Raw genomic sequence first — 24,778 nt, forward strand, 5'->3', positions numbered from 1 at the left:
CTGAGAAGAGGTCCATGGGTTTTGCCAGACTCCGAAGAGGGATCATGACACAAAAAGTTTAAGAATCCCTGCCCTAGAACATGCTGTATGATAATTCACAGCCAGGAGACCATTAGACCCATGTTCAAAAATAGAAAATAAAAACAATATACTTATTCAGGTTAATAATTTATTCAGATTAGTTTTACAAATGAGGAAACTGTGACTTAGAGAAATTAAATTTCTTTTTCAGTCATAGAGACAATAAGAATTAGAACCAGGACCTATATACAAATATAACTTCAAGGAGGTTAGCAGCCATGCCATGTTCGTGGTCTAGATAGTATTTAACATATTCATATGTTGTACAGATGGCTATGGGTGCCTGAAAGTTATGACAACAAGCTCAAACAGAGGTCTGTCATGTTGGGAAAAACTTTAAGTACAGTCGTGGTGCAGTCTGCATCTATTGTCCAATGGCCAGCTAAGTCCAGGCTGGCCACTGGATACAGTCCTTGGATATGACAGTGCAAATAAGCTTAGGTCTCAGGCCCATGTATCCCCTATATGATTCATTGGTGACAGTGGCAGCATGATTGAAAAAAAGAAAAAGAAGAAAAAATTAACAGAGGTTGGCAAGACTCAAAATAATTTCACCCTACAAACATTACTTTAACTGTAGATATTCTAAGTGTGAGATCTTTGTCTAATGACCAGTAAGGCTCCATAATCATATATTCAATATTGACATTCTTGCTGACAAATGAAACAGGAAGATATTAGGAAGTTACAGCTAAATGGAAGGATGGCTCCCAGGTTTTCTTTGGACAGGCAAATAAAGGAGTCGGTGAAGTTGGTTTTATTGTCTGTTGAAAGGCAGAAAGAAATATAATTTCATGGGCGTTTACTCATCTTGCCTTATAGTGTGCATAAGATAAAAGACTGCCATAAACATGTCTATAGCTTATGTGCCAAAATCTATAGAAAGAGGATGAGGAAATAAAGAGGTTCCACGAATAACTCAATAGGACCCTCCAAATAAAATCAATATGTGCTTTAATATACAGGCAATGAGGAGGATCATGAAAAATATATTGGGAAATGTGGCTCAGGATCAAGAAATAAAAGAGGACCATGGCTTGTAGACTAAAAAGAATCCTCAAGAATATATCTCATAAATATTTTCTTCTGGAAGAAATTCAGAAAGCACTGGACATGAGCACAAATATTATCAAAAATGATATTGTCTATAGAGCAGGAAATGACTGTTCCTGAATACATAGTAAGTGCTTAAATAATTGTTGCCAGACTGATTGGATTTTTGAGACCACTAATGTGGGTATACCTGCCAATAATGCAGATTACAATTCATTTATGCTTGGTCTGTGTAATTCTTGTCTGAGTCTTCTGCACAAGTTCAGCACAGGGGATCCATCCATCATGGTAGAAGCCACCGTTGCTCTCACTTTACATTGCAGATATATCAAAGAGATATGTGGACAACACTGGTTGTACCTCATTCTCACTACATGATCAACTAGCTAGTTTATGGCCCCAGGCAAGTTACTCAACTTTTCAGTGGCCCTGGAAATTCTGGACTATAAAGTGTAGAACAATGATCAATCTGCTTTTCCACTGGGAGTTCCCTAAATCAATGAAATCATAAGTCGAAACTGCACTAAAATGGTTAAAGACGTTGTTACAAATCTATATTTCAGAAGATTAATTTCAAGTTTTCTGAGCAATTTTCATACCAAATGAGATGTGTAAAATGCTTTGAAAACTTGAACACTCTATACCAATCTGTTGTTTGGTTTGTCATTGTTGAACAGAGTCCCTTCCTCAGCAGTTTATGTTCATGGGTTTGTGGAAAATTCAACTGTGAGGGATATTTGTTTCTAGGACTTGATTGTTTGAACTTATTTCATTGATCTAGTTTCTATTTTTTAAGGAGTACCAGTGAATGAGTTTTTCTCATTACTGCTTAGTGGTATGTTTTGAGAACTAGTAACATTAAACACTCCATTTTCCTACTACTATTTCATTATAAACTTTGATAATCTTGAATTTTTAGTCATCCAAATGAATTTAGTTATTATTTTGTTTAATCCTATAATATATCCAGGGACAGTTAAGTGGCACAATGGATAGAGTGCTGGGCCTGGTGTCAGGAACACTCATCTTCTTGAGTTCAAATCTGGCCTCAGACACTAGCTGTGTGACCCTGGGCAAGTCATTTAGCCCAGCATGCCTCAGTTTCCTCATCTGTAAAATGAACTCGAAAAAGAAATGATAAACCTCTCCAGTATCTTTGCCAAGAAAACCCCAAATGGGGTCATGAAGAGTTTGACATAACTGAAACAACTGAACAACAACAACAATGTATTTCCCATGATTGGCATTTCACTCTATATGGTGAGTAATTTGAAAACAAAATCATTTTATTTTACTGGAACAGTTTGGCCATGAACTTTCTAATCATTTTTCAATTAAAATTATTATTTTTATTTTTTCAAATTGTTTTTAATTATTTAGGCTCTTTTATTTTTTGGGAAAAAAATTTTGAAGTTCTATTTATACCAATCTGTATATGTTGATATGTTAATTACAGAATATCTAATGCATTTTGTTGCTATTGTTAATGAAATTTTCCATTTCTAGATATCTCTACTGTATTTTGTTATACAAAAAGCTAGTGATATTTAGGGATTTATTTTGTATCTGATACATTACCAAAGCTCCTAAGTATTTGGAATAATTTTTTTGTTGTTGATACTCTAGTGTCCTCTAAAAAAATGATCACGTATCATATATAAATGGATAGTTTTGCTTACTTTCAGCCTGTACTTATTCATCTAATTTCTTTTTCTAAGGAAGAATCTTTTATTCTTATGCTCATTAGTATTCTAAGTGGTACATTTTTGTCTGAAGCTTTTCTTTGTTTATTGATATAATCATACTATTTTTGTTATTAACAGGATTAAATATGTTTATAGTTTTTTCTGATTTTGAATCTAGTATATTCATGGTAAAATTTCAATTTGACAATAGCAGGTAATTTACTGATATATTGCTGAGGCCACTTTGCTTATGTCTGATTCAATATGTTTTAATCAAAAGTAATTATATAATTTAATTTCTTTGATTTCTCACTCTGGGTTGGTATTAGGATCACATTTGTATCATGGAAGAATTATGGTAAGGTGCCATCTTTATTTCTGAAAGCAGTTTAGCTAATTTTTCTTCAAATCAATCAACAGACATTTATTAAACACCTGCTGTATACTAGGACCTCGGGATACAAAGGCAAAAATAAAATAGTTTCTTTACATTTTATTGGTGTTTAGTAGAATCTACTTACAATCCATCTATAACAGCCTTGGTTTTTGTTGTTGTTCCTTTGGAAGTTCACATATGATTTGACCACTGCTTTCCAAGGTCATAATGAACTCCATTTTCTGCTTTCTTAATAAGACATATATTCATTTTTTAAAACAAAAAGTTTTCAGGCTTCCTGCCTGTAACTGGTAGAATAGTTAATGATCATTTTCTTCACTTCCTCTCTATTAATTGTGAATTCTCCTTTGTCATTTGTAATTTTGATCATCTGATTTTCCTTTCTCTCTTGGTGCAAATTAGCTGATGTTTTGTCTATTTTATGTGATTATCCAAAATATCAACTATTTTATTTAGCATCTCAGTAGTTTTTGTTTTCAATTTCATAATCCATTGAGGCATAATAAATTATACTCCCAACTTTTCATTTTATATAACTCTTCTTTTTTTTTTTTTAGGTAACTGGGATTAAGTGACTTGCCCAGGGTCACACAGCTAATAAGTGTTAAGTGTTTGATCTGAGGCTGGATTTGAACTCAGGTCCTTCTGACTTCAGGGCTGGTGCTCTATCCACTGCACCACCTACCTGCCCCTGTGCCACCTAGCTGCCCCAAGATTGTCTTAGTCTTTGCCCCGGGGAGATTACATTTTTTTTCCTTTTTGGTGAGGCAACTGGGGTTAAGTGATTTGCCCAGGGTCACACAGCTAGTAAGTGTTAAGTGTCTGAGGCTGGATTTGAACTCAGGTCTTCCTGACTCCCAGGCTAGAGCTCTATTCACTGAGCCATCTAGCTGCCCCCTATGTAACTCTTGATGAATCTTTATTAACAATTATTTTTGTAATTTTATTTGTATTTTACTTTCTAATCCATTATACCAACTTAATGCAATTTTCTGGGTGAGTCCACCCCATGCACATTCATATTTAGCATTCTTAAATTTGTTTTGCTTGCTTGATTTGACTTGATTCAAAGAATGACATGGTTTTTTTTTCCTCTCCATCCCTAAACTTTCTATAGAAGAAAAAAGGCAGAAACGAGGACTACGTAACTATAGAATGCATACCTATATCCTTCAAAATATTTCATTAGGATATTAACATTGTAGACTTGTTTAGTCATATCCAACTCTTTGTGACACCATTTGGAGTTTTCTTGGCAAAGACAACGGGACAGCTTTCTATTTCCTTCTCCAGCTCATTTTATAGATGAGGAACTGAGGCAAACATGGCTAAGTGACTTGGCCAGAGTCACACAGCTAGTAAGTGTCTGAGGCTGGATTTAAACTCAGGTTTTCTTGACTCCAGGCATGATATGTTATCCACTGTGCTGTTTAGCTGCCTCATAATTTTGTGTGTCATCTGTCTTTTTACTTTTCTGGCATGATGGCTGACTTGCCATATAAACATCTATTTAGGGAGCTTTTGCTAGTATACAACGAGAACCAAACAGGAGAGACCAATCATCTCTGCAACCTCAGAGAATTAGTTCCTCAAACCCAGAACAGCATTTTTGCCACTCCAGGAGTTCTTCTGGCCATCTCATTTTCTTTCCTGAGGATTTATTCATAGTCTTTAAAGATATTCTCTTCTTCTAAAGTTTTACCTTGAGAGTCTCCTTCCTAATAATATTTCTTCCTTGTGTTAATAGCTTTCTTTGCTTCCTCATTTTTTTAGTCTCTTGACTGAGGGTTTTCTCCCAATGTGGTAGTACACTACAGAGAAGCAAAAACTTGGTTGATTTACTGCCCAAGGAAAGCATGATTACTGTCTGCTTTTAGTTCTAAACCCCCAAGTTCCTTCCAATTCTAGCACTCCAAGATTCCACAAATAAATGATTCAGTAATTTACTTAAAGTCAATTTGCTCAATGATCATTTTCTCTAATGATACTTTCATTTAAAGATAATATTTCTAATAAGAAGGAAATTGGCCTTTTGTGAAGCTAACGATAGTTATCTAATTACCATTTTATACATGTAGTAAGCTATGTATGTGAGAGGATGTTTTTTAGCTCCTTTTAAATATTTTATGATTTTTAAAAAATTTTAACCTTTTTATAAAATTTTAGGACCTATTATTTTGACAAATCTGATATTGATAGTTTAATGTCCACTGCTTTTCAGAATAAATTTTCAGGAAAATAAGCCTACTTTTGAGCATTACTAATACTGTTCTACTTCATAGCATGACCATTTTTGTACACTTCGTAAACTTTTTTTTCCTGTTTAAAATGTGTCTTAATTATGAAAAAGTACCAGTCTGGTTCTTGGGCTCAAAGAATAGATATGTGGCTACACAGTACTTACATGTAACTCTATAGGATTTATGGTGGAAGGGCAAGTATGTACTGTAATTTTGGGGAAAATGTGTTCTCCCCAGAAAAAGTATCTTTGGAGGCTAGAGAAACAGGGCTACAGGCCTTGTATACAGAGTAGCATAAAGAAATGCCCTCAGGCTGGCAAGGACAGGATGAGCTTGCACTAGTCCTGTCTTAAAGGATAGTTTCCACTAGCTTAGAGATATGCTGCCCTAAAATAATATTCTAATAAGACTAACTACAAAGAAAATTTTATCTTACTGGAACAGACCTGGTCTTGGGTCACTTCTAAGACTCTAAGGTTAACATGTTCTCCTTAAAATTGCCTAGCATCCTGTTACTCAACTTCCCAAATAAGGAAAGTGGCCTAATAGCTTCTCCTGATAGGCTAACTGAACTTTCCTTTTTGCCAAAAATATTTCCATGATATTGTATAAAACCCTGTGTGTGTGTGTGTGTGTGTGTGTGTGTTTCTCCCTTTGTTTAGGGCCTTTGCTATCTACCAGGTAACTGCCCATCTAATTAATTTTTTATCTTTTAGTCTGGCCTCTGATTTATTGACCTCCAGTCAAATGGACCAAGGTGATAGGAATTATTCTCCTGGAAGATCTTAGGACCTCTGGGTTGAGGAACTCCCCAACAATAAAAACCACTTATAATACATGCATGAAAGATGTGAGGATACATAAGCCAAATAATTTTATCTATTCTAGTCTCTAAGAGGCAAAACAACATACAAGGTAGTAACCGGAAAACCTGGCAGTGTCTAGAAATACAAGCTTGTCCTGGTAATGGTCAAGGATAGCACTATGTAGACTCCAGGAGGCAAAGGCAGCTGTAACCTTTTTCAAATGCACCAAGAGACCAATTCACCTTTTGAACACACCAGTCTTCATGACTAAGCTAGATAAACATACATACATATAGGGGTGAGGAGTTAACCGATTCAACTTTACATTGTCTTATACCCTTGAGTGTTGGTTTTCCTTGCGTACTTATCCCCCTTTCCAAACCACAATCTTGGATTATTCCTGACATTTATCTTCCTCATATCTGCTCTTATGCTGATAAAGGCCTCCTGAGCTAGGCTAGCTAGAGAAAATATATAACTGTGTTAATGCATTCCACCACACATTAAGTTATCTCACCTAATTAGCAGAAAAGGAGTTTAAAAAAAAAATCGTGTATAGATTGTGCATTCATGACTTAAGAGAGTATTCTATCTGTATCTGCCCTATGATTTGGATCTCTGCCATCCACCCTACCACTGAACCCTCAGGACCACTTGGCCTTCCTATCGGCCCTGCAACTGGACCCTCCTATATGTCTTGTCTCCTTCAATTAGAATATGAGCTCCTTAGGACTGTTATAAATTTTGACTTGTATCTGTAGCACTTAGCAGAGTGCTTGGTACATAGAGGATGTTTAATTTTTTTCACTTATTTATTAGCCATCTCTCTATTACTATTTCTCCTTGATTGACCTGGAGCCATATTCTGTGGGTACAGTTGGCCATTTTCCTCCCTTATTCTCTTCACATAAATGTAAATTCCTTGAGAATAGGGGCTATTCTTTTTTGTCATATTACAGCCAATACTTCACACAGTTCTTTGAGTATTTTTTGTTGGTGGAAATCAGGGGAAAAGGACCTATTCATCTACATATGACAGCTTTTCAAATGCATTAAAATGGCTCTTATATCCCCCAAGCCACTGATTCTCATATGGCACAACAGTCCTCTTTCTTCCCGAACTGAACTCAGTACTCCAGGTGTGATCTAACCATGTCCTAATCCAGAGCATCATGGCCCTTATAATGAAATCTAAAAGCCTTCTAGTCTATTTGTTTTCTTTGTTATACTGTTGACTAATATTTAGTTTATAGTCTTGATCTTTTATCAGAAAAAAATAGCTAGAATTCTCTCAGGTATATTTTTTGTGAGTGAGATTGCTTCATTCATTGTATTTGTACCCCAACCACTACCGATCACAAGGTCAGGCTTATAGAAAGCTGTTAATAAATACTTGATGAACCCAAATCTTCTTATGACATTTGGTCATCATTCGAGCTTAATGAGATATTTTGAAAACCTGATTTTTCATCCATTGTGTTGTCTATCCCTCCCATCTTCTTATCTTTCCTACATTTATTTGAATACGTCTTGTATTCTGGCCCCCTCCAAGTAGAACATAAGCTCCTTGAGGTCAGAGATTGTTTCCTTTCCAATTCGTACCCTCAAAACCCAGTACCCAACAAATATTTGTCAAATTGAATTGAATCACCATTACTAATGGAAAGGAGAAATGGAGCAGATAAAAAGAGCTAAAATTTGCACAGTACTTTAAGGTTTACAGGGGATATTACATATAATAATTCATTTGAGTCTCAAAACAATTGTTTGAGGTAAATTCTAAAATCTTACCCATGAGGTGAGGGTAGAGCCAAGATGGCAGAGTACGGGCAGTAACCCAGATGAACTTTCCCAAAATTCCCCTCCAATTAACTTTTAAATAACTTTTCAAATCAAATTTTAGAGTCGCAGAGCAAACAAAAGACATTTTCCCAGTGTAAGGCAACATAGGAGGTCTGCAAAAGAGGTCTATGACACCAGGGTGGGGGCCGATCCATAGCCATGTTATGGCAGAACTAGCAGCAGGCCTCAGAGGCAGCTGTGACAGTGGAAGCAGCAACAGCAGTTTCAGGAGCTCTCGGCCCAGAGATGGTAACAGGGTCAGAAAACTGGTAGGAAAGAGATTACAGGGGCTTTTTGCTGGCACTGGGTGCAGCTGGCATTGATTGGTAATTCTATCACCCATATGCAGTTCTGGGTCATAATTCCAGGGAATAGAGGAGTATATCTGGTTGGTCACAAAGGTGCAGGGGCCCTGGTTGCAGTTACAAGGCAGAGAGAAGCACTAGCACTTGCAGCTGCAGAGAGAAGGGGACCTGGTCAATGTTGCAGAGCCAAAAGAAGTGCTTATACTTGTAGCTATAGGGGAACAGGGACCCTTCCTAGGTAAAGACCACAGTACAGACCAGGAAAGCAGTGACCACACCTTGAAAGCACCAAAAACTTGCAGACCCTCAGAACTAGCTCTGAAAACAGCAGCATGAAAAAGCTTGAAGCTTGGGACAATGCTTCCCTACTTCCAAGTGAGAAGAGCCCAACAAAAAGTTCAAAGTGAAGAAATAGACTGGAAAAATGAGCAGACAACAACCAAAAAAAGAACTTGACCGTAAGAAGCTATTACAGTGGCAGGGAAGACCAAGACATAAACTCAGAGGAAGACAACAATGTGAAAATAGCTACAAGTAAAGCCTCAAAGAACAATGCAAATTGGACCCAAGCCCAACAAGAATTCTCAGAAGAGTTAAAAGAAATAGATGAGTGCTACAGGAAAAATTAGGTAAAGAAATGAGAATAATGCAAGAAAATTATGAAAAGAAAATTAACCACTTGATAAAAGAAACACAAAACATGTTGCAGAAAATAACACTTAAAAAACAGAAATGGGGCCTAACCGTAAAAGAGGCCAAAAAAAAAAATCACTGAAGAAAAGAACTCCTGAAAAGCAGAATAAGTCATATGGGAAAAAAGAGATACAAAAGCTCACTGAAGAAAATGATTTTTTTAAAAATTAGAATTGGACAACTGGAAGCTAATAATTCCATGAGACATCAAGAAACAATAAATCAAAGTCAAAAGAATGGAAAAAAATACAAGAAAATGTGAAATATCTCATTGGAAAACAACTCGCCTGGAAAATAGACTGAAAAGGGATAGTTTAAGAATTATTGGATTACCTGAAAGCCATGATCAAAGAAAGAGCCTAGACATCATCATATTTCAAGAAGTCATAAAGGAAAATTGCCCCTGTATATTAGATACAGAGGGTAAAATAGAAATAGAATCCACTGTTCACCTCCTGAAAAAGATCCCAAAATGAAAACTTCTAGGAATAGTGTAGCCAAATTCCAAAGCTCCCAGGTCAAGGAGAAAATGTTGCAAGCAACCAGAAAGAAACCATTCAAATACAATGGAGCCATAGTCAGAATCACACTAGATTTAGTAGCTTTCATGTTAAGAAGCAGAGAGCTTGGAATATGATATTCCAGAAGGCAAAGGAGCTAAGATTACAACCAAGAATAACCTATCCATCAAAACTGAGCATAATCTTTCAGGGGAAGAAACAGATATTTAATGAAAAAGAGGACTTTCAAGCATTCCTGATGAAAAAACCAGAGCTGAACTGAAAATTTGACACAAGACTTAGAAGAAACATAAAAAGGTAAACATCAAAGAGTAAACATAAGAAATTCAACAATGTTAAACTATCTACATTCCTATAAGGGAAGATGAAACATATAACTCTTTAGAACTTTATCATTATTAGGGCAATTAGGAGTCTACACAGAGGGCATGAGTATGAGTCAATTATGTTGGGATAATTGCAAAAAATTAAGGAGAAAGAAGGATTCAGAAGGGGAAGGGAGAAGTAGAATGGGGAAATTTTTCTCACATAAAATAGGCACACAAGGAAGAGTTTTTATAGTGGAGGGGAAATGAAGGATGGTTGCAGACAATGCTTGAACTTCATTCTCATCAAAATTGGCTCAAAGAGGGAAGAATATGTATATGTATACACACACACAGACACACACACAGAGAAACACACACAAAGTTGGGTATAGAAATGTAACTTACCCAATAGGGAAATAGGAGGTGAAGAAAATAAGACACAGGACCCATATGTACAAAATATTTATAGCAGCTCTCTTTGTGGTGGCAAAGAATTGGAAATTAAGGGGATGCCCATCAGTTGGGGAATGGCTGAACAAATTGTACTATATGATTGTGATGGAATACTATTGTGCTATAGAAATGATGAGAGTGATGGTTTCAGAAAAAAAAAACAAAGCAAAACCTATATGAACTGATGCAAAGAGAAGTGAAGAGAACCAGGAAGTTATTGGGCACAGCAACAGCAATATTGTAATGACGGTCAATTGAGAAAGACTTGGCTACTCTGATCAGTACAATGATCCAAGATAATTCCAAAGGATTCATGATGAAATAATGCTATCCACCTCCAGAGAGAGAACTGATGAACTCTGAGTGCAAATCAAAATATAATTTTCTATTTTTCTTTCATTATTTCTTTCCTTCTTTCTGTCTGTCTGTCTTTCTGCTACTTGGCTAATATGGAAATATGTTTTGCATGATATCACATGTAGAAATGATAAAATTTTGCTTGCCTTCTCAGTGGATGGGGGAAGGGTCTGAGAGAAGGAAAGAGTTTGGAACTCAAAATTTAAAAAGAAAAGAATATTTAAAATAGATAAATAATTTTTAAAAATCATACCCATGTAACAGATAAAGAAACCGAGGCTTAGGGGATTATATGACTTGTTCAGGGTTACACTGGTTTTAAGTGTGATCATCCTGGTTTCCATGTCCAACCCTCTACTCAATATGCTACAATGCATCTTCCTACCTTCTCTCAACTCCAGACTGGAAATCTAAGTTATATTTACATGTTCTTAAATAAGGCTAATATGGACCATCAGGTTTTATTTTCATGTAGGACTAGAGGAACAAGCAAGTTGGACTAAATCAGTCTTCTGTTTATACACAGTTCTGTCACAGTCAAGCAAACAGTGCCTCAGATTAGGGTAAGAAAAAAATAACTTAAAATATTTATGTACAATAATGAGGCCCTTATATAAACTTGTTTAAATTTTTCAATTGAGAGCTTCCCTCTAGAGAAATTCGAGTCAGATGTAAAGCTAAATGTAAGCTAAAGTTAGATATAAAATTCATAGTGTAATATTGGGAATCTAAATTGATAACCTCTAATTAGAATCTAAGCTAATTTTCTGATGGATTGAAATAAAGTAGATTTTATATCACTCAGTGAAAACCAGGAAGCACAAAAGACAGTGGAATTCTATATTAAAAGATATACTCTTCTATTTTAGAGACACAAATGTGATTAACATGTCTCCAAGCAGGCAACCAGAATCACCAGTAAGCTGTGTTTTGCATTTAAAGTCTGTTGATTCCTAAGGCACACTTGGGGAAAAAAAATCTGTCAGGACAAATTTAAGAAAATGAGGTCCAGGCTGCTTAATTCTCACTCTTTATAATCATTTTAGCACAGCTTTGGAAGAACAGTATTTCTATACTGCTAATCCTAAGTACGTAACCATTCTTACAGAGGTCTGTAGTCATTCCTGATTAAGAGGAACTAATTAAGAAATGTAGTTCAGGTAGTAAAAAATGCAAAGGAAATTTCCCATAAAATGTGAGATAAATGTGGTCATATCTTATCACCATATTTATATATAAATTCCAATATACTTTATATCAACTTCTATTGTAATCCCTTCAAGAGAAGTCCTCTAGAATCAAAATGTTATTAATATATTAATATATTGCCCACATATTTAATCATTTCTACATAAAACAGCTTTTGGAGACAATTACTCCACCTAACAAAAATCTAAAAACCTTAACAATACCTACAGTTATATCAGATTTCTTAGGGTGCTGGTGATATTACTCACTATTAAACATAACATGTTAAATTATGCTGTGTTTTACAAAAGCACATCTATTGCCATGATTATTAGTTTAATTATAATTATAGACCTTGATGTACATTGTTATAATCAGAATGATAGTACCAGGAAATTTATTTTATGGACTATCAATTTGTCTTGGGACAGAAAAAGACCAATTTACCCAAAGGAAAATGTAGCTTATGATTAACAAAAGAGATGGGTACACTTTGACCAATAAAAAAGCCAGGATTATTGTAAATACATTATCTGATTATGTACTCCAATTTCTTTGATGTGTGATGTCATCACTGTATATGATCCCTCTGTTTGCATGTACCACACAACCCATTTGTACTTTTGAATTCCTTGAAACATTATTCATGCCTGAACTCACTATAAAAAAATACACCCAACATGCTAGAAATAACTCTATTTCTTCTCTACTTCTTTTAATGCTTTGTGGATATCAAAGTAACACTCAGGTTGTCCATTTTATGTCATACTTTTGTTACATTACATGACAGGACTACCTCCTTTTCTAATTGTACGTATGCAGAGTAGGGTGACTGAGACTCAAACAGATGGCACAAGGAAGAAGGTGAGGTTCGACCTCCAGCTTGGCAATCACACTCATATTTGATCTCATGCATGATGGAGTGGAATGGCTCAGTGACTATGAACACAAATAAATTTCAATATTAGTAAGCTGGGCTGAAATGTTATGCTGTATAGATGTGAAATAGAAAAAAAAACTTGTCATTATAACAGCAGTTTATTCTCATTGTCAATGACAATGGAACCACTACATCGTACTCTAATACCTCACAATCCAGTGTACCATATGAGAAAGTGGAAAGGGTATCTAAGATGAAATTTGGAATAGTGACCAATTGAATCCAAAAGAAATACATGCCGGAGGAGTTACAATTCTAAAGGCAATGGGATAATGATTTTTAGTAGATCCAAACAAGGGAAGATTTTTAACATATGGTAAAAATGACGCATTGTATTAACATCCAAAGAAAGTAATTACCCATATGCCTACTTCGTCCTCCCCCTCAAATATCTTTGAGAATGGTCTCTACATATATCAAGGGTGTCGATGATGAAAATATGAAAAAGGAATAGAAAGGCTTTTATAGATGTTCTTCACAGTCGCAGAAGTTACTAAGTGATATAAAGAATACGAGAACCCACTGTATTTACTGTTTGCTTGACTACAAAAAAAACCCAACATTTTATTTGGCAGAGCCTTTAACTAGTTGTGTGTCCTTGGCAAGTAATTTGACATCTCTATGTCTTCTGTTTTCTCATCTCATCTCTAATATGAGGACAGTGAATCAGATGATCTCTAAGGTCCTTTAATGAATCCGTGACCATAAGCACTATGGAAGTTTAAGAAAAGGAAGGATCATTGAGATCTGGAGTAAATAGGGAAGGCTTTATGGAGGAGATGGGGCTTGAGCCAGATCTTAAAGGATAGTTGATTGGAATAAACAGAGAAGAGGACTACAGGGAGGAGGTTAGAGAAATAAATGAGAGGAAAAAACACACTAGACTAGAGGTTGTAAGAGAGGTGGGGGGGAAGGGGAAGATATCATATAGCGGGAAATAAAGTTGTAGGATGGGGTCAGATTTTGACCAGGGAGAGGGACTCTGATGGTACTTGACAATAAAGAGGGTGAAGGTGCAGGTTGGGAAGAATAACACAATAATAACTCAAATTTAAATAGCACCTTAGAGTTTACAAGGGCAGCTAGATAGTACAATAGATAGAGTGCTAGGCCTGGAGTCAGGAAGACTCATCTTCCTGAGTTCAAATCTGGTCTTAGACACTTACTAGCTGTGTGACCCTTGGCAAGTCACTTAATCCTGTTTGCCTCAGTTTTCTCATCTGTAAAATGAGCTAGAGAAGGAAATAGTAAATCACTCCAGTATTTGTCAAGAAAAACCCAAATGAGGTCACAAAGAGTTGGACACAACTGAAAACAACTGAACAACAACAACATAAAAAGCTTAGACAGCACTTTTCTAATAACTCTGTAGATATGTGGTGCATATCTACAATTATTATTTACAATAATATTATTATTAATCCTACTGTCTATATGATGAAAGCAAGGTTCAGAGAAGGTAAATGCTGTGTCTAGGGTCACACATCCAATAAATGTTGGAGCCAGGATGTAAACCTAGGTCTTTCTTCACTCTAAGTCCAGCACTAACCCCACCATCACCAATGAAATCAATTTAAGAAAAACTGGTAGTGGTATTCATGAAGGAATGGAGTCTGTTGGCATAAAAACAAAAAGACTTTAACTGAAACATTTTTATCTGGAAAACACACTCAATATGTTTGGGAAAAGACATATAACATGATTTAGTTCATTCAATTCTGTTTAGTTCATTCTGTTTCATGTATTATACTCTAAAACAGAGCTTTTTCACTTCTTTTGTGTCTTAGATCCCCTTTGGCAGTCCCTTATCAGAATAATTTTTAAACGCATAAAATAAAATACATGGGATTACAAAGGAAACAAATTACATTGAAATACAGCTGACAAAATATTTTTAAAAACAAGTTCATGGGCCACAGGGTAAGAACACCAGATCTAGAATCTTGTTATTAGCATGGAAGAGCTAAATCTATTCTTTGCATTTGCAGGTGCATACTCCATTAACTTCTCAGTCCTATGCTATGCCTTATTATAGTGCAAAGATGGTCCTGGGATCTTGAAGGCTATGCCAATAAAAACCACATTCCAGCAGATATTTCCAAGAAGAAAAAGCTTTAAGTTGTAAGCCTAGTGATAAGTTATTTGTCTGTGATCTCAGTATCAAGCTAGTTAAATTTAGAGAGGCTCACCTATAGAAATCTAGACACCATGTTATTACATTGCTCTACCTATCCATGAAACTGCCTACCAAAGCCTAGAGGGATTTCCACTGATATTCAGGCAGGGAGCACCACACCAACAAAATCACATATCTTATAAAGCATTTATAAGTGCATGAACTACAATCTATGCTGAACATCCTTTGGAATACTCTAAGGACTAGAGTTGGAAGGCATATCTAAGGTTTACTAAGAATCTATATAATTACAAGTGAAAATCAAATCTTTTTCTTTATGTAATCATAGCCTTATATTCCTTCAGAAGCCAGAAGGAATGATAAATTTTCAAACCAAAGGCCAAAGTGGCATGCTGTTTCATTTTATTTTCTTATGGAAATATCTTAGTAGAAGTACAGCTAAGATTGCTCTAGGTTGTATTTTTTTCATGTTCCTATCTGTCTTCACTTGTCATGATGTGAGCACAGATATGTTCCATGTGTTCTCACATTGCCAAAGAAAAACACGGGCAGATGTGCACAGCAGAAATCATTTTTAACCACAGTCACATATTAAAGTCAATCATCATCAGCTACTCAACAGTGATGCTATATGTCAGCTGGCTAGCTGGTTGGACATTCATCAAAGAAGTCAGATGGCACAGAAGTCAATGGCAATGTAGTTTATTGCAATGTCAGTGCCCCAGCCTGTTTGGGATGAAATGCAAAGACTATAAATTCCATTGTGTGATATATATAATATGGATGCCACTTCAAAAAGGAAAGCTACTACACAGGAGTTTGTGGGGAGAATGTGCATAGGAGAGCAAAAGCTTTCTCCTGGTACATGTTTACACTTTCAAGGGTAAATGAATGGGTTGGGTTTTTTTTTGGCTTGTAAGTAGCATGAATAGTCTCAAAACTCATGCTTTGTGGGCATAAATATAAAATATTTTCTAGAATTATAAGGGAGTGGAAATAAGTGATGATTTTCTTTTTAACATAATAACAGAGAGGTAAGAAAAATAGAAGAGGGGCTAAAAACAAAAGATGTGTACCAAGTCAGTGAGTTCAAAGAAAATAAATTCCAGCTCACTACTATCTGATAAAACTTTCAGAGAAGGAAGTTAAATGGTCAACAAGTATTTATTAAGTCTTTGCTGCCAGGGATAGAAAGGCAAAAACATAGTTCTTACCCTTAAGGAGTTCACATTCTAATGCATGAGACAACATGAAAACAACTATGTGCATACAAGTTATAGAAGGTGTGTAAATGGAATGTACCTTCAGAGGGAAGGTACTAGCAGTAGGGGACCAGGAAACAGCTCCAGCAGAAGGAGGGATTTAAGTTGAATCTTGAAGGAAGACAGGGAAACCAGGAGGCAGAAGTGAGGAAGGAAAGTATTCCAGCTTAGGGATGTAGCTAATGAAAAGACACGGAGTGGGGAGATGGAGTGTCATGTGTGAGGAACAGCAAGGAGGCCAGAGTCTCTGGATCATAAGAGTATGTGGAAAAAAGTAAAGTGTGAGACAACTGAAAAAGTAAGAAGAGGGCAAAGTTGTAAAGCAATTTAAATGACAGCGTATTTTATATTTTATCTTTGAGATAACAGAAAGCTATTTGAGTTTATTGATTGGGGGGGATGACAGTCAGAACTTCAATACAGGCATGCCTCGTTTTATTGAACTTCATTTTATTATGCATTGAAGATATTGCGTTCTTGTTTTGGGTTTTCTTTTTTTTTTTTATTGTTTCTACAAATACAACATTTGTGGCAACCCTGCATCACACAAGTCTATAGGAGCCATTTTCTCCCAACAGCATATGGTCATATCATATCTCTGTTTCACATTTTCATAATTCTCACAGTATTTCAAACTTTCTCATTATTATTATGTCTGTTATGGTGATTTGTGATCAGTGATCTTTGATGTTACTATTGTAATTGTTTTGGGGTGCCATAAACCACACCTATATAAGATAGTGAACTTAATAAACACTGTGTGTGCTCCACCAACCAGCTGTTCCCCCATATCTCTCCCTCTCTGTGGGCCTCCTTATTTCCTGAGACAACAATATTGAAGAATATTATATAAATTTAGTTGATAAAGCAGCAGCAGAATTTGAGAGGATTGACTCCAATTTTAAAGAAGTTCTACTGTGGGTAAAATGCTATCAAACAGCATTGCACACGACAAAGAAATCTTTTGTGAAAGGAAGAATCAATCAGTGAAGCAAACTTCATTCTTGTTTATTTTAAGAAACTACCACAGCCACCCCAGCCTTCAGCAACCTCCACTCTGATCAGTCAGCAACTGTTAACATCGAGGCAAAACCCTCCACCAGCAAAAAAGATCGTAACTCACTGAAGGCTCTGATGATGGTTAGCATTTTTAGCAATAAAGTATTTTAAATTAAGGTATGTACATTGTTTTTTTAGACATGATACTATTACACACTTAATAGACTACAGATCGTGTAGACATAACTTTTATATGCACTGTGAAACCAAAAAATTCATGACTCACTTTTGATATTCACTTTATTGTAGTGGTCTGGAACCATCCTGCAGTCTCTCTGAGGTATGCCTATATAGGAAAATCACTTTGACAGTTGAGTGAAGGACAGATTGGACTAGGCAAAGACTTGAGGCAAGAGGCCACTGAGAAGGATTATTGCAAAAGTCCAGGCATGACATAACAAGGGCTTCCATCAAGTAGTGGCTCAGTGAGAAGAGAGAAGGCTACATATACAAGAGAAGCTGTGAAAGTAGAGTGGACAAAACTTGGCAATAGATTGGATATGTGGGGTGAGCATGACAACTTCTGGGTTGTAAACCTGAGTGACTGGGCAGATGTATCAGTAATAGTATTAGGGAAATTTGGAAGATGGGAAAGTTTTTGGGGAAAGATAATGAGTTCCATTTTGGACATCGTGAGTTTGAGATGGCCACAGAGCATCCAGTTTAAGATGCCTAAGAGCAGCTAGTGATGCAATGCTGGAGCACAAGAGAGTGGTTAGGGATGGCTATGTAGACCTGAGAATTATCTGTATAGAGATGATAACTGAATTCATTGGAGCTGATGAAATCATGAAATGAGATAGTATAGAGGAGAAAAGAGGAGGGTCCAAGAGGTCTTGAGGAACGTCCATAGTTAGTGAGCATGAACCAGAAGATACAGTGAAGACATATGTTGGCATCTTTCACATTCTATCTAAATTGATGAAAGAATAAATGGTGGTGAACTGGAGGCAGGGTTTTGGAATCAGACAATGATCCTGACATTCTTGTTTCCAAATTCTTACACAGTAGTTAAGATAATTACAGAAAGTTTCAGAAGAATGAGACAGCACAGACAAGTTTAGGTTGCATTCGTAAGATCACAGGTTTCGACATGAAAAGGACTCTAGAGTAATCTAGTCCAATTCCCATTTGGCTGATAAGGAAGCAGAGGACCAGGGAGATTAAATGACTGACCTGAAGTGACACAAGTAGTCTAGAATGGAACCTAGAACTCTCCTTACTCTCAATTCCGATCCCTTTACCTTACACTATACCATCTTTTACTTCATTAGCTCCCTAAGGATCACACAATTATAAGCTTATAGTTATCCATTCTTGCAGTTATGTCTACAAATGCCAAAATGTTATGGGAAAACACAAAAATTACTCATTAATCTTCATAGTCTTCACAATAGTCTTCATAACTATTCATATATTAATTAATCTCATGGTATCTAATGAAAGATAGGAAATAAAATGATGGATTTATCATAAAAATAAGGTGCTTGAACTTGTGTTTCACTAATATATAGCTAAAAGAACCATACAGGCCACTCTGATTGCTTATTTTGTAAGGTTGAAGTTTAGGGAATATCAGTAAGTCACCACTGGCAGGAGAAATAAAGTTATAAACATAGTCTAGTGTTAAAGTACCCTTGACTTTAGAGGATTTAACTTATGCATCATGGGTAACACGTGGACTCAGAAGATATGTTGGCCATCATAAAAGCTATGGAAGAGTATATTTTTGGGTGGTTATTTCTTTTTTTGGTGAATGGTTTATGACTCATCACACATGAGTAATCACTCTATATTCAAATATAATATGTTTTTGATGACTCAGCCATACCCAAAATCACTCATTACACTGATAGTGAGTAACAGAACTACAATTTGTATCTAATTTCTCTGATTCTAAACTCAGTGCTCTTTCCACTGTTACATCATTCAGTAAAGACTTTTAATTTTATGCAAGGTCTTATCTGGGGGCAGCTAGGTGGCACAGTGGATAGAGCTACAGCCTTGGAGTCCGAAGGACCTGAGTTCAAATGTGACCTTAGACATTTGACACTTAATTAGCTGTGTGACCCTGGGCAAATCACTTAACCCCGATTGCCTCACCAAAACAAACAAACAAAACAAAATAAAACAAAAGGTCTTATCTGTACGGATGAAAAGTTTCTTCAAAAAAGGAATTGTCCGGGTGTTTTCAGGTATTTAGATGCCACGTGTCATAGTCAAACACGTAATATCTATTTATCTTTTGCTCAGATTTTGTGTTATGAAAGTTGAAAAGGTAGTAAAATTTGCAATGCCTCAAAAGATTTGTAATTGTGTTGATTTATCCTTCAACACAGATCACAGCAGCACCTTAGCACATGGTCTTACTGAGCTTTCCTGCCCCCACTTCAAATTACCTGGTGGTCAACCTTTTAATGATGAGAGTCTTCAAATAGCAGAGAAAAATTCAGAGACACTTCACAAGAAACCGCAAGCATTAGTAAGGACAAAATCCAAAATGAAAAGTGCTATGTCTAATCAAATTTTCCCTACAGAAAGAGCTTTTAGAAATAGTTGCTAACTTAACAGACTTTACGTTAAAGCATTTAATTTAAACCTATTCCTTTGCTGCTTCTTCCTGTAGGTCTAAAATGCATTGCAAAAGTTGCTCGTAAATCTTTTTTTTAATGTCTCCTTGTATGCCTTATTTTTTTGCCATAAAGGTAAGCCAGAGCATACTTAATATTTAAGGATTCATAATTTCATAAGTATGAGCATTCATTTCACTCACATGGATGGCACTTACTCTATACATTAGTAGATCATCTTTGAGATCAATTTTTTATGCAGCCAACTCAGTGATGAGCTTTTCTGAACTTGGCTTGTACCCAGACAAGAGACATAACTTGGCCTATACTCAAAGCCTTTGCAGCTTGGTAAGACCTGTCAGAACTTGTGGTTTGGCTTAGCCTTTGACCCAGGGTCACTGCTGTAGTAAGATGAGCAGGGCTTTAGGGGAGAATATGAGAGATTTAAAATAAAATATCGCCCCTATTGGTGCAGCACCAGTCTCACAGACAAATATTCATTAATTCATGGAGTATATAAACAAGAATTGAATATCTCTGATATGAGAACCATTTCCATCCATTAATGTCTCCTTGGTGTCCAAGATTAGATAATACCATAGTGCTAAAAGGACAGCTCCCATTCTCTTGTCTATATTCTTCAATTTGCTGAGAAAGCAGTGACTAATGAAAGAATTAAAACAGAACTCTTGAAGACAGAGTGGGAGATAATTAATTTACAGCTTCACACCACTTCTCAGGAAAATCTTCAACAAGTTTATACTGTAGAATACAGACACTTAGAAACTTGCAAAAAAAAAAGTTTTAAAAATAATCAGGGCTGCCTGATCTTGGACAAGTCACATCACCTCTTTAAGCTTCAGTTGCCTCACCTGTAAAATGAAGGGCTTCTATTAAATAGCCTCTGAGGTCCCTTTCAGCTCTATCTATGATCTTACCACTGTTATTTTTGCTTACTGCAAATATATTCAATGATCACCCTCCTCCCCTCAAGAAAAATACTTTAAATGCAATTGTTCAAAGTAGATATTGAAAAGTTAATTGTAACAGGATTCCAAACATTTACTATTCATGATGGCACCTTTCCAAATGCATCACTATGCCAAGGACCTGTGATTCCTATCCTGTTAGAAAAAAAAAAGAAAAGAAAAATCCTATAGTTATTATTTAGCCATGCCTAATACCAAAGATAATGATTTCCAAAGACATTCATCCACAATACTCAATTTGACTTAGTCTCTCAGTTCAAGAAAAAATGCGTAATTATAGCTAACATCTGCAGTCTACAGCCAGGAAAGAAATTAAAGACAGAGCAATATAGTCTTTCAGGTTTGGGAGAGCAAAGCAACGGCCTAGGTGCGTGGCAAGTGACCTCATTCCTCCTTAGATGGCTTTAGCCAAGAAGCCCACGTTCGACTCTGACTCCCATTTCTGAATGTTGGGGGTGGGGAAGCACAATGGGAGGGCGACAGGGAATGAGGTAAACTTCTCTTACTGTTCCCCCCTTTCCCTATAAGGCCCCAAACCCAATACAAAGAAAAATGAAGCGAATAAACATCCATGCTCAAGTCCAAGAGCAAAACTGGCTCTCCCAGTTGCAGCCAATACACATCTGTCCTATCCCAGCAAGCTGGCTCTCACTGTAGCGGGCAGAGTCTGGCAGGGCTAAGACACCTTGCGCCGTGGCCAAAAAGGCAGCTCATGAGGGTGTCGGCGTTTCTCTTACCTTGAGGAGCACAAAGAGCCAGAGCAGGGGCAGGATCATGAGGCTGCCGTTCGCCCTCGTGGGCCGGCTTCCCATAGCAGCTCTGACGGGTCCGAGGGAGGGAGCGAGCCGCGGTCTGGGCAGAGGCGGCCGGCGGCCCCCGCTCGGCTTCTTCGGCTGCTTCCCTCAGCTCACAATGGCGTATTGGTGCCGAGGGATCAGATGGCCGGCACCGTCGCCACTCCCGGGGGGCGCATCCTCCCTTTTCTCTCTCTTTCCGACAACTCCTCTTCTTCCTTTCCTTCGCCTGGGTTTCTCCAAGGATGTGTCAAGTGGTCCTGCTCTTTGATGGCTAGCTAAGGATGAAGGGATGGGGCTTCGGGATGGGCGAGGCTTTGCTGCCAACCTGGCTGTTCTTGGAGCCGCAGGGTCCGCGTGGTGATAAGCTGGGAGTCCCAGCACACCCTACCGCTCTCTAAGCATCCTCAGCTAACAAGGAGCCTCTTACTCTGAAGGCTTAACATGATAAGAAGCCTACCATCTCTCTCTCTCTCCCTCCCAGCGCCCGCCCACAATGTCTTTCATATTCCATACTTGGCTCCACCCCTCATCCCAGCCTCACCTCCCCATCTCCCTACCTTCCCTCAATCAGAAGGACTGTTAGAAGTGGATTTTCATGCATCCTCCTCTCAGTTCTCTGTTCAACAGGCCTCTTCCTTACGGTCAACCAGGACTTCCAAGAAAAAGAATAAAGGAGAGAAAAGAAAGAAAGAAAGAAGAAAGAAAGAAAGAAAGAAAGAAAGAAAGAAAGAAAGAAAGAAAGAAAGAAAGAAAGAAAGAAAGAAAGAAAGAAAGAAAGAAAGAAAGAAAGAAAGAAAGAAAGAAAGAGAAAAGAGAGAATCTACTATTCTCCCCTTATACACATACATACCCCACCTCATAACATTCAAGACTTTTTCCCAAACCTCTCTATCAAACACATGGACATGCCCAGAATAAAAGTATGGAGACAATAGTTTTTATGTCACAAGCTGTTGTGCTTTTACAACTACAAAGCATTACAAATATGCAAAATAGTATGTAATTGTTACTATTATAAGGACGAGAAGAGGAGGAGAAGAGGAGGAGAAAGAGGAGGAGGAGAGAGCCAGGATACAAGTAGGTTCAAGTCCTATTTCTGACCCATTGTAATTATGTGTCTCCAGGGTAAGTCCTCTTAAGTTATAGATATATGTGAACTCTCTTAAGTTAAGTTATAGATATATGTGAACTCTCTTAAGTTATAGAAAAATGAACAATCTGCATTGGTATAGAGAGGTTCTCCATGATATAGAGAGTTACCTATATCTTTTTTTTTTGGCTAGGCAATGGGGTTAAGTGGCTTGCCCAAGGTCACACAGCTAGCGTTATGTGTCTGAGGCTGGATTTGAACTCAGGTCCTCCTGAATCCAGGGCCAGTGCTCTAGCCACTGCACCACCTAGCTGCCCCTAGAGAGTTCCCTATATCAATGAAATCAAAAGTTTAGTCCCTGACTTTTCTTCTATCTGTATCATCATTATCACTATAGAAAAATACTTCTCATCCTGTTCAATGGAGTTCAGGTAAGAACAGCTTGAGGAAAAGTCAGTTTCATCTAACCAATAAACATCAATTAGCTTTTACAAAAGGATGCTTATCATGGAAATATAGCAAGAAAAGAAGTAACAAAGCATTTGCTTCCTAATATCTTGGAGCACTCTAAATCACCTTAGTGTTAGGGGCGAATGGACTCATACTTTTACTACAGTTTCTATACAGAGTTTACCCAAACAAGTTTATTTATGAATTAAAGAAGGGAAGAAGAAAGGAAGGAAGGAAGAAGAAGGAAGGAAGGAAGGAAGGAAGGAAGGAAGGAAGGAAGGAAGGAAGGAAGGAAGGAAGGAAGGAAGGAAGGAAGGAAGGAAGAGAAAGAAAGAAAGAAAGAAAGAAAGAAAGAAAGAAAGAAAGGAAGGAAGGAAGCAAGGGAAGGAAGGAAGGAAGGAAGGAAGAAAGGAAGAAAGAAAGAAAGAAAGAAAGAAAGAAAGAAAGAAAGAAAGAAAGAAAGAAAGAAAGAAAGAAAGAAAGAAAGAAAGGAAGGAAGGAAGGAAGGAAGGAAGGAAGGAAGAAAGGAAGAAAGAAAGAAAGAAAGAAAGAAAGAAAGAAAGAGGAAGGAAGAATGGTGAAAAGCAGAAAGAAAAAAGGGAGGAAAGAAAAAAAAAAGAGAATTTACTATTCTCCCCTTTCACACACACATACTCCACCCCATAACATTCAAGAATTTTCCCCAAACCTCTCTATCAAACACATGCATGAGCCCAGAACAGCCAGTGGATGAATCACTGTAGCTCTCTCTTGGCTGCCTGTAATCTCTACTGCATCAAAAAGGGTGCAAGGGATTTGATTCTGCACCCTCTGGCTTCTGGCAAATCCCAGCATGGACTCTGGCTTTCAGACTTCTGGGGGTCTGCTCTTTGGGCCTCTCAAAATTCACAAGGTCTCAGCCATTTCCAATACTCCTTAACGTAATAACAGGAAAGAATAGATATGACAGAAATAGAAGTAGTAGCAGGGCCATGAATTCATGGACCATTTAATAATAGTCTTAGGTGGGGAAACAAAGTCCTGAGATCTTTGTCCCTAACAAGGGCTTGAAGTAATTTTTGCCCCTCACTTCAACACAGCCAGACAGGAAAGAGAAAAAGTCATAGATTCTGTCTCAGTGGCTCTCTGTTAACTCCAGGATCAAACAGAAAATGCTGTTTGGCCTTCAGAGCCCTTCATAAGCTAGCCCCTTCCTACCTTCTTACACCTTACCTCCCAACGTATACAAGTACTCTTTGATCCAGTGACACTGGCCCTTGACTGTTCCACAAACAAGACATTCAATCTCTTGGTTCTAGGCATTTTCTTTTTTTCTTTTTTTGGTTAGGCAATGGGGTTAAGTGACTTGCCCAGGGTCACATGGCTAGTAAGTGTTATGTGCCTGAGACTGGATTTGAACTCAGGTCCTCCTGACTCCAGGGCCGGTGCTCTATCCACTGCGCCACCTAGCAGCCTCAGTCTAGGCATTTTCTCTGGCTGTCCTTCATGCCTGGAATGCTCTCCCTCCTTAGCTTTACCTACTGATAGCCCTGGCTTGCTTTAAGTCCCAAGTAAA

The 24,778-nt window shown here is 37.3% G+C and overlaps 1 protein-coding gene across 3 annotated transcripts in view; it reads right to left on the reverse strand.

Moving 5' to 3' along the window:
- Window positions 1-22,140, reverse strand: part of PTPRO (protein tyrosine phosphatase receptor type O) — a 216,784-nt gene extending 194,644 nt beyond the window's left edge. For all 3 annotated transcript variants that reach the window (XM_020994337.2, XM_020994336.2, XM_020994335.2), the window contains exon 1: window positions 21,624-22,140. In XM_020994337.2, coding sequence (XP_020849996.1) covers window positions 21,624-21,698 — 75 coding nt within the window. In that variant the 5' untranslated portion in view covers window positions 21,699-22,140. The remainder of the gene's footprint in view (window positions 1-21,623) is intronic.
- Between the last annotated feature and the right edge of the window lie 2,638 nt (window positions 22,141-24,778).

Source organism: Phascolarctos cinereus, unplaced genomic scaffold (assembly GCF_003287225.1).
Source record: "Phascolarctos cinereus isolate Bilbo 61053 unplaced genomic scaffold, phaCin_HiC Scaffold_1;HRSCAF=81, whole genome shotgun sequence".
Lineage (NCBI taxonomy): Eukaryota > Metazoa > Chordata > Mammalia > Diprotodontia > Phascolarctidae > Phascolarctos > Phascolarctos cinereus.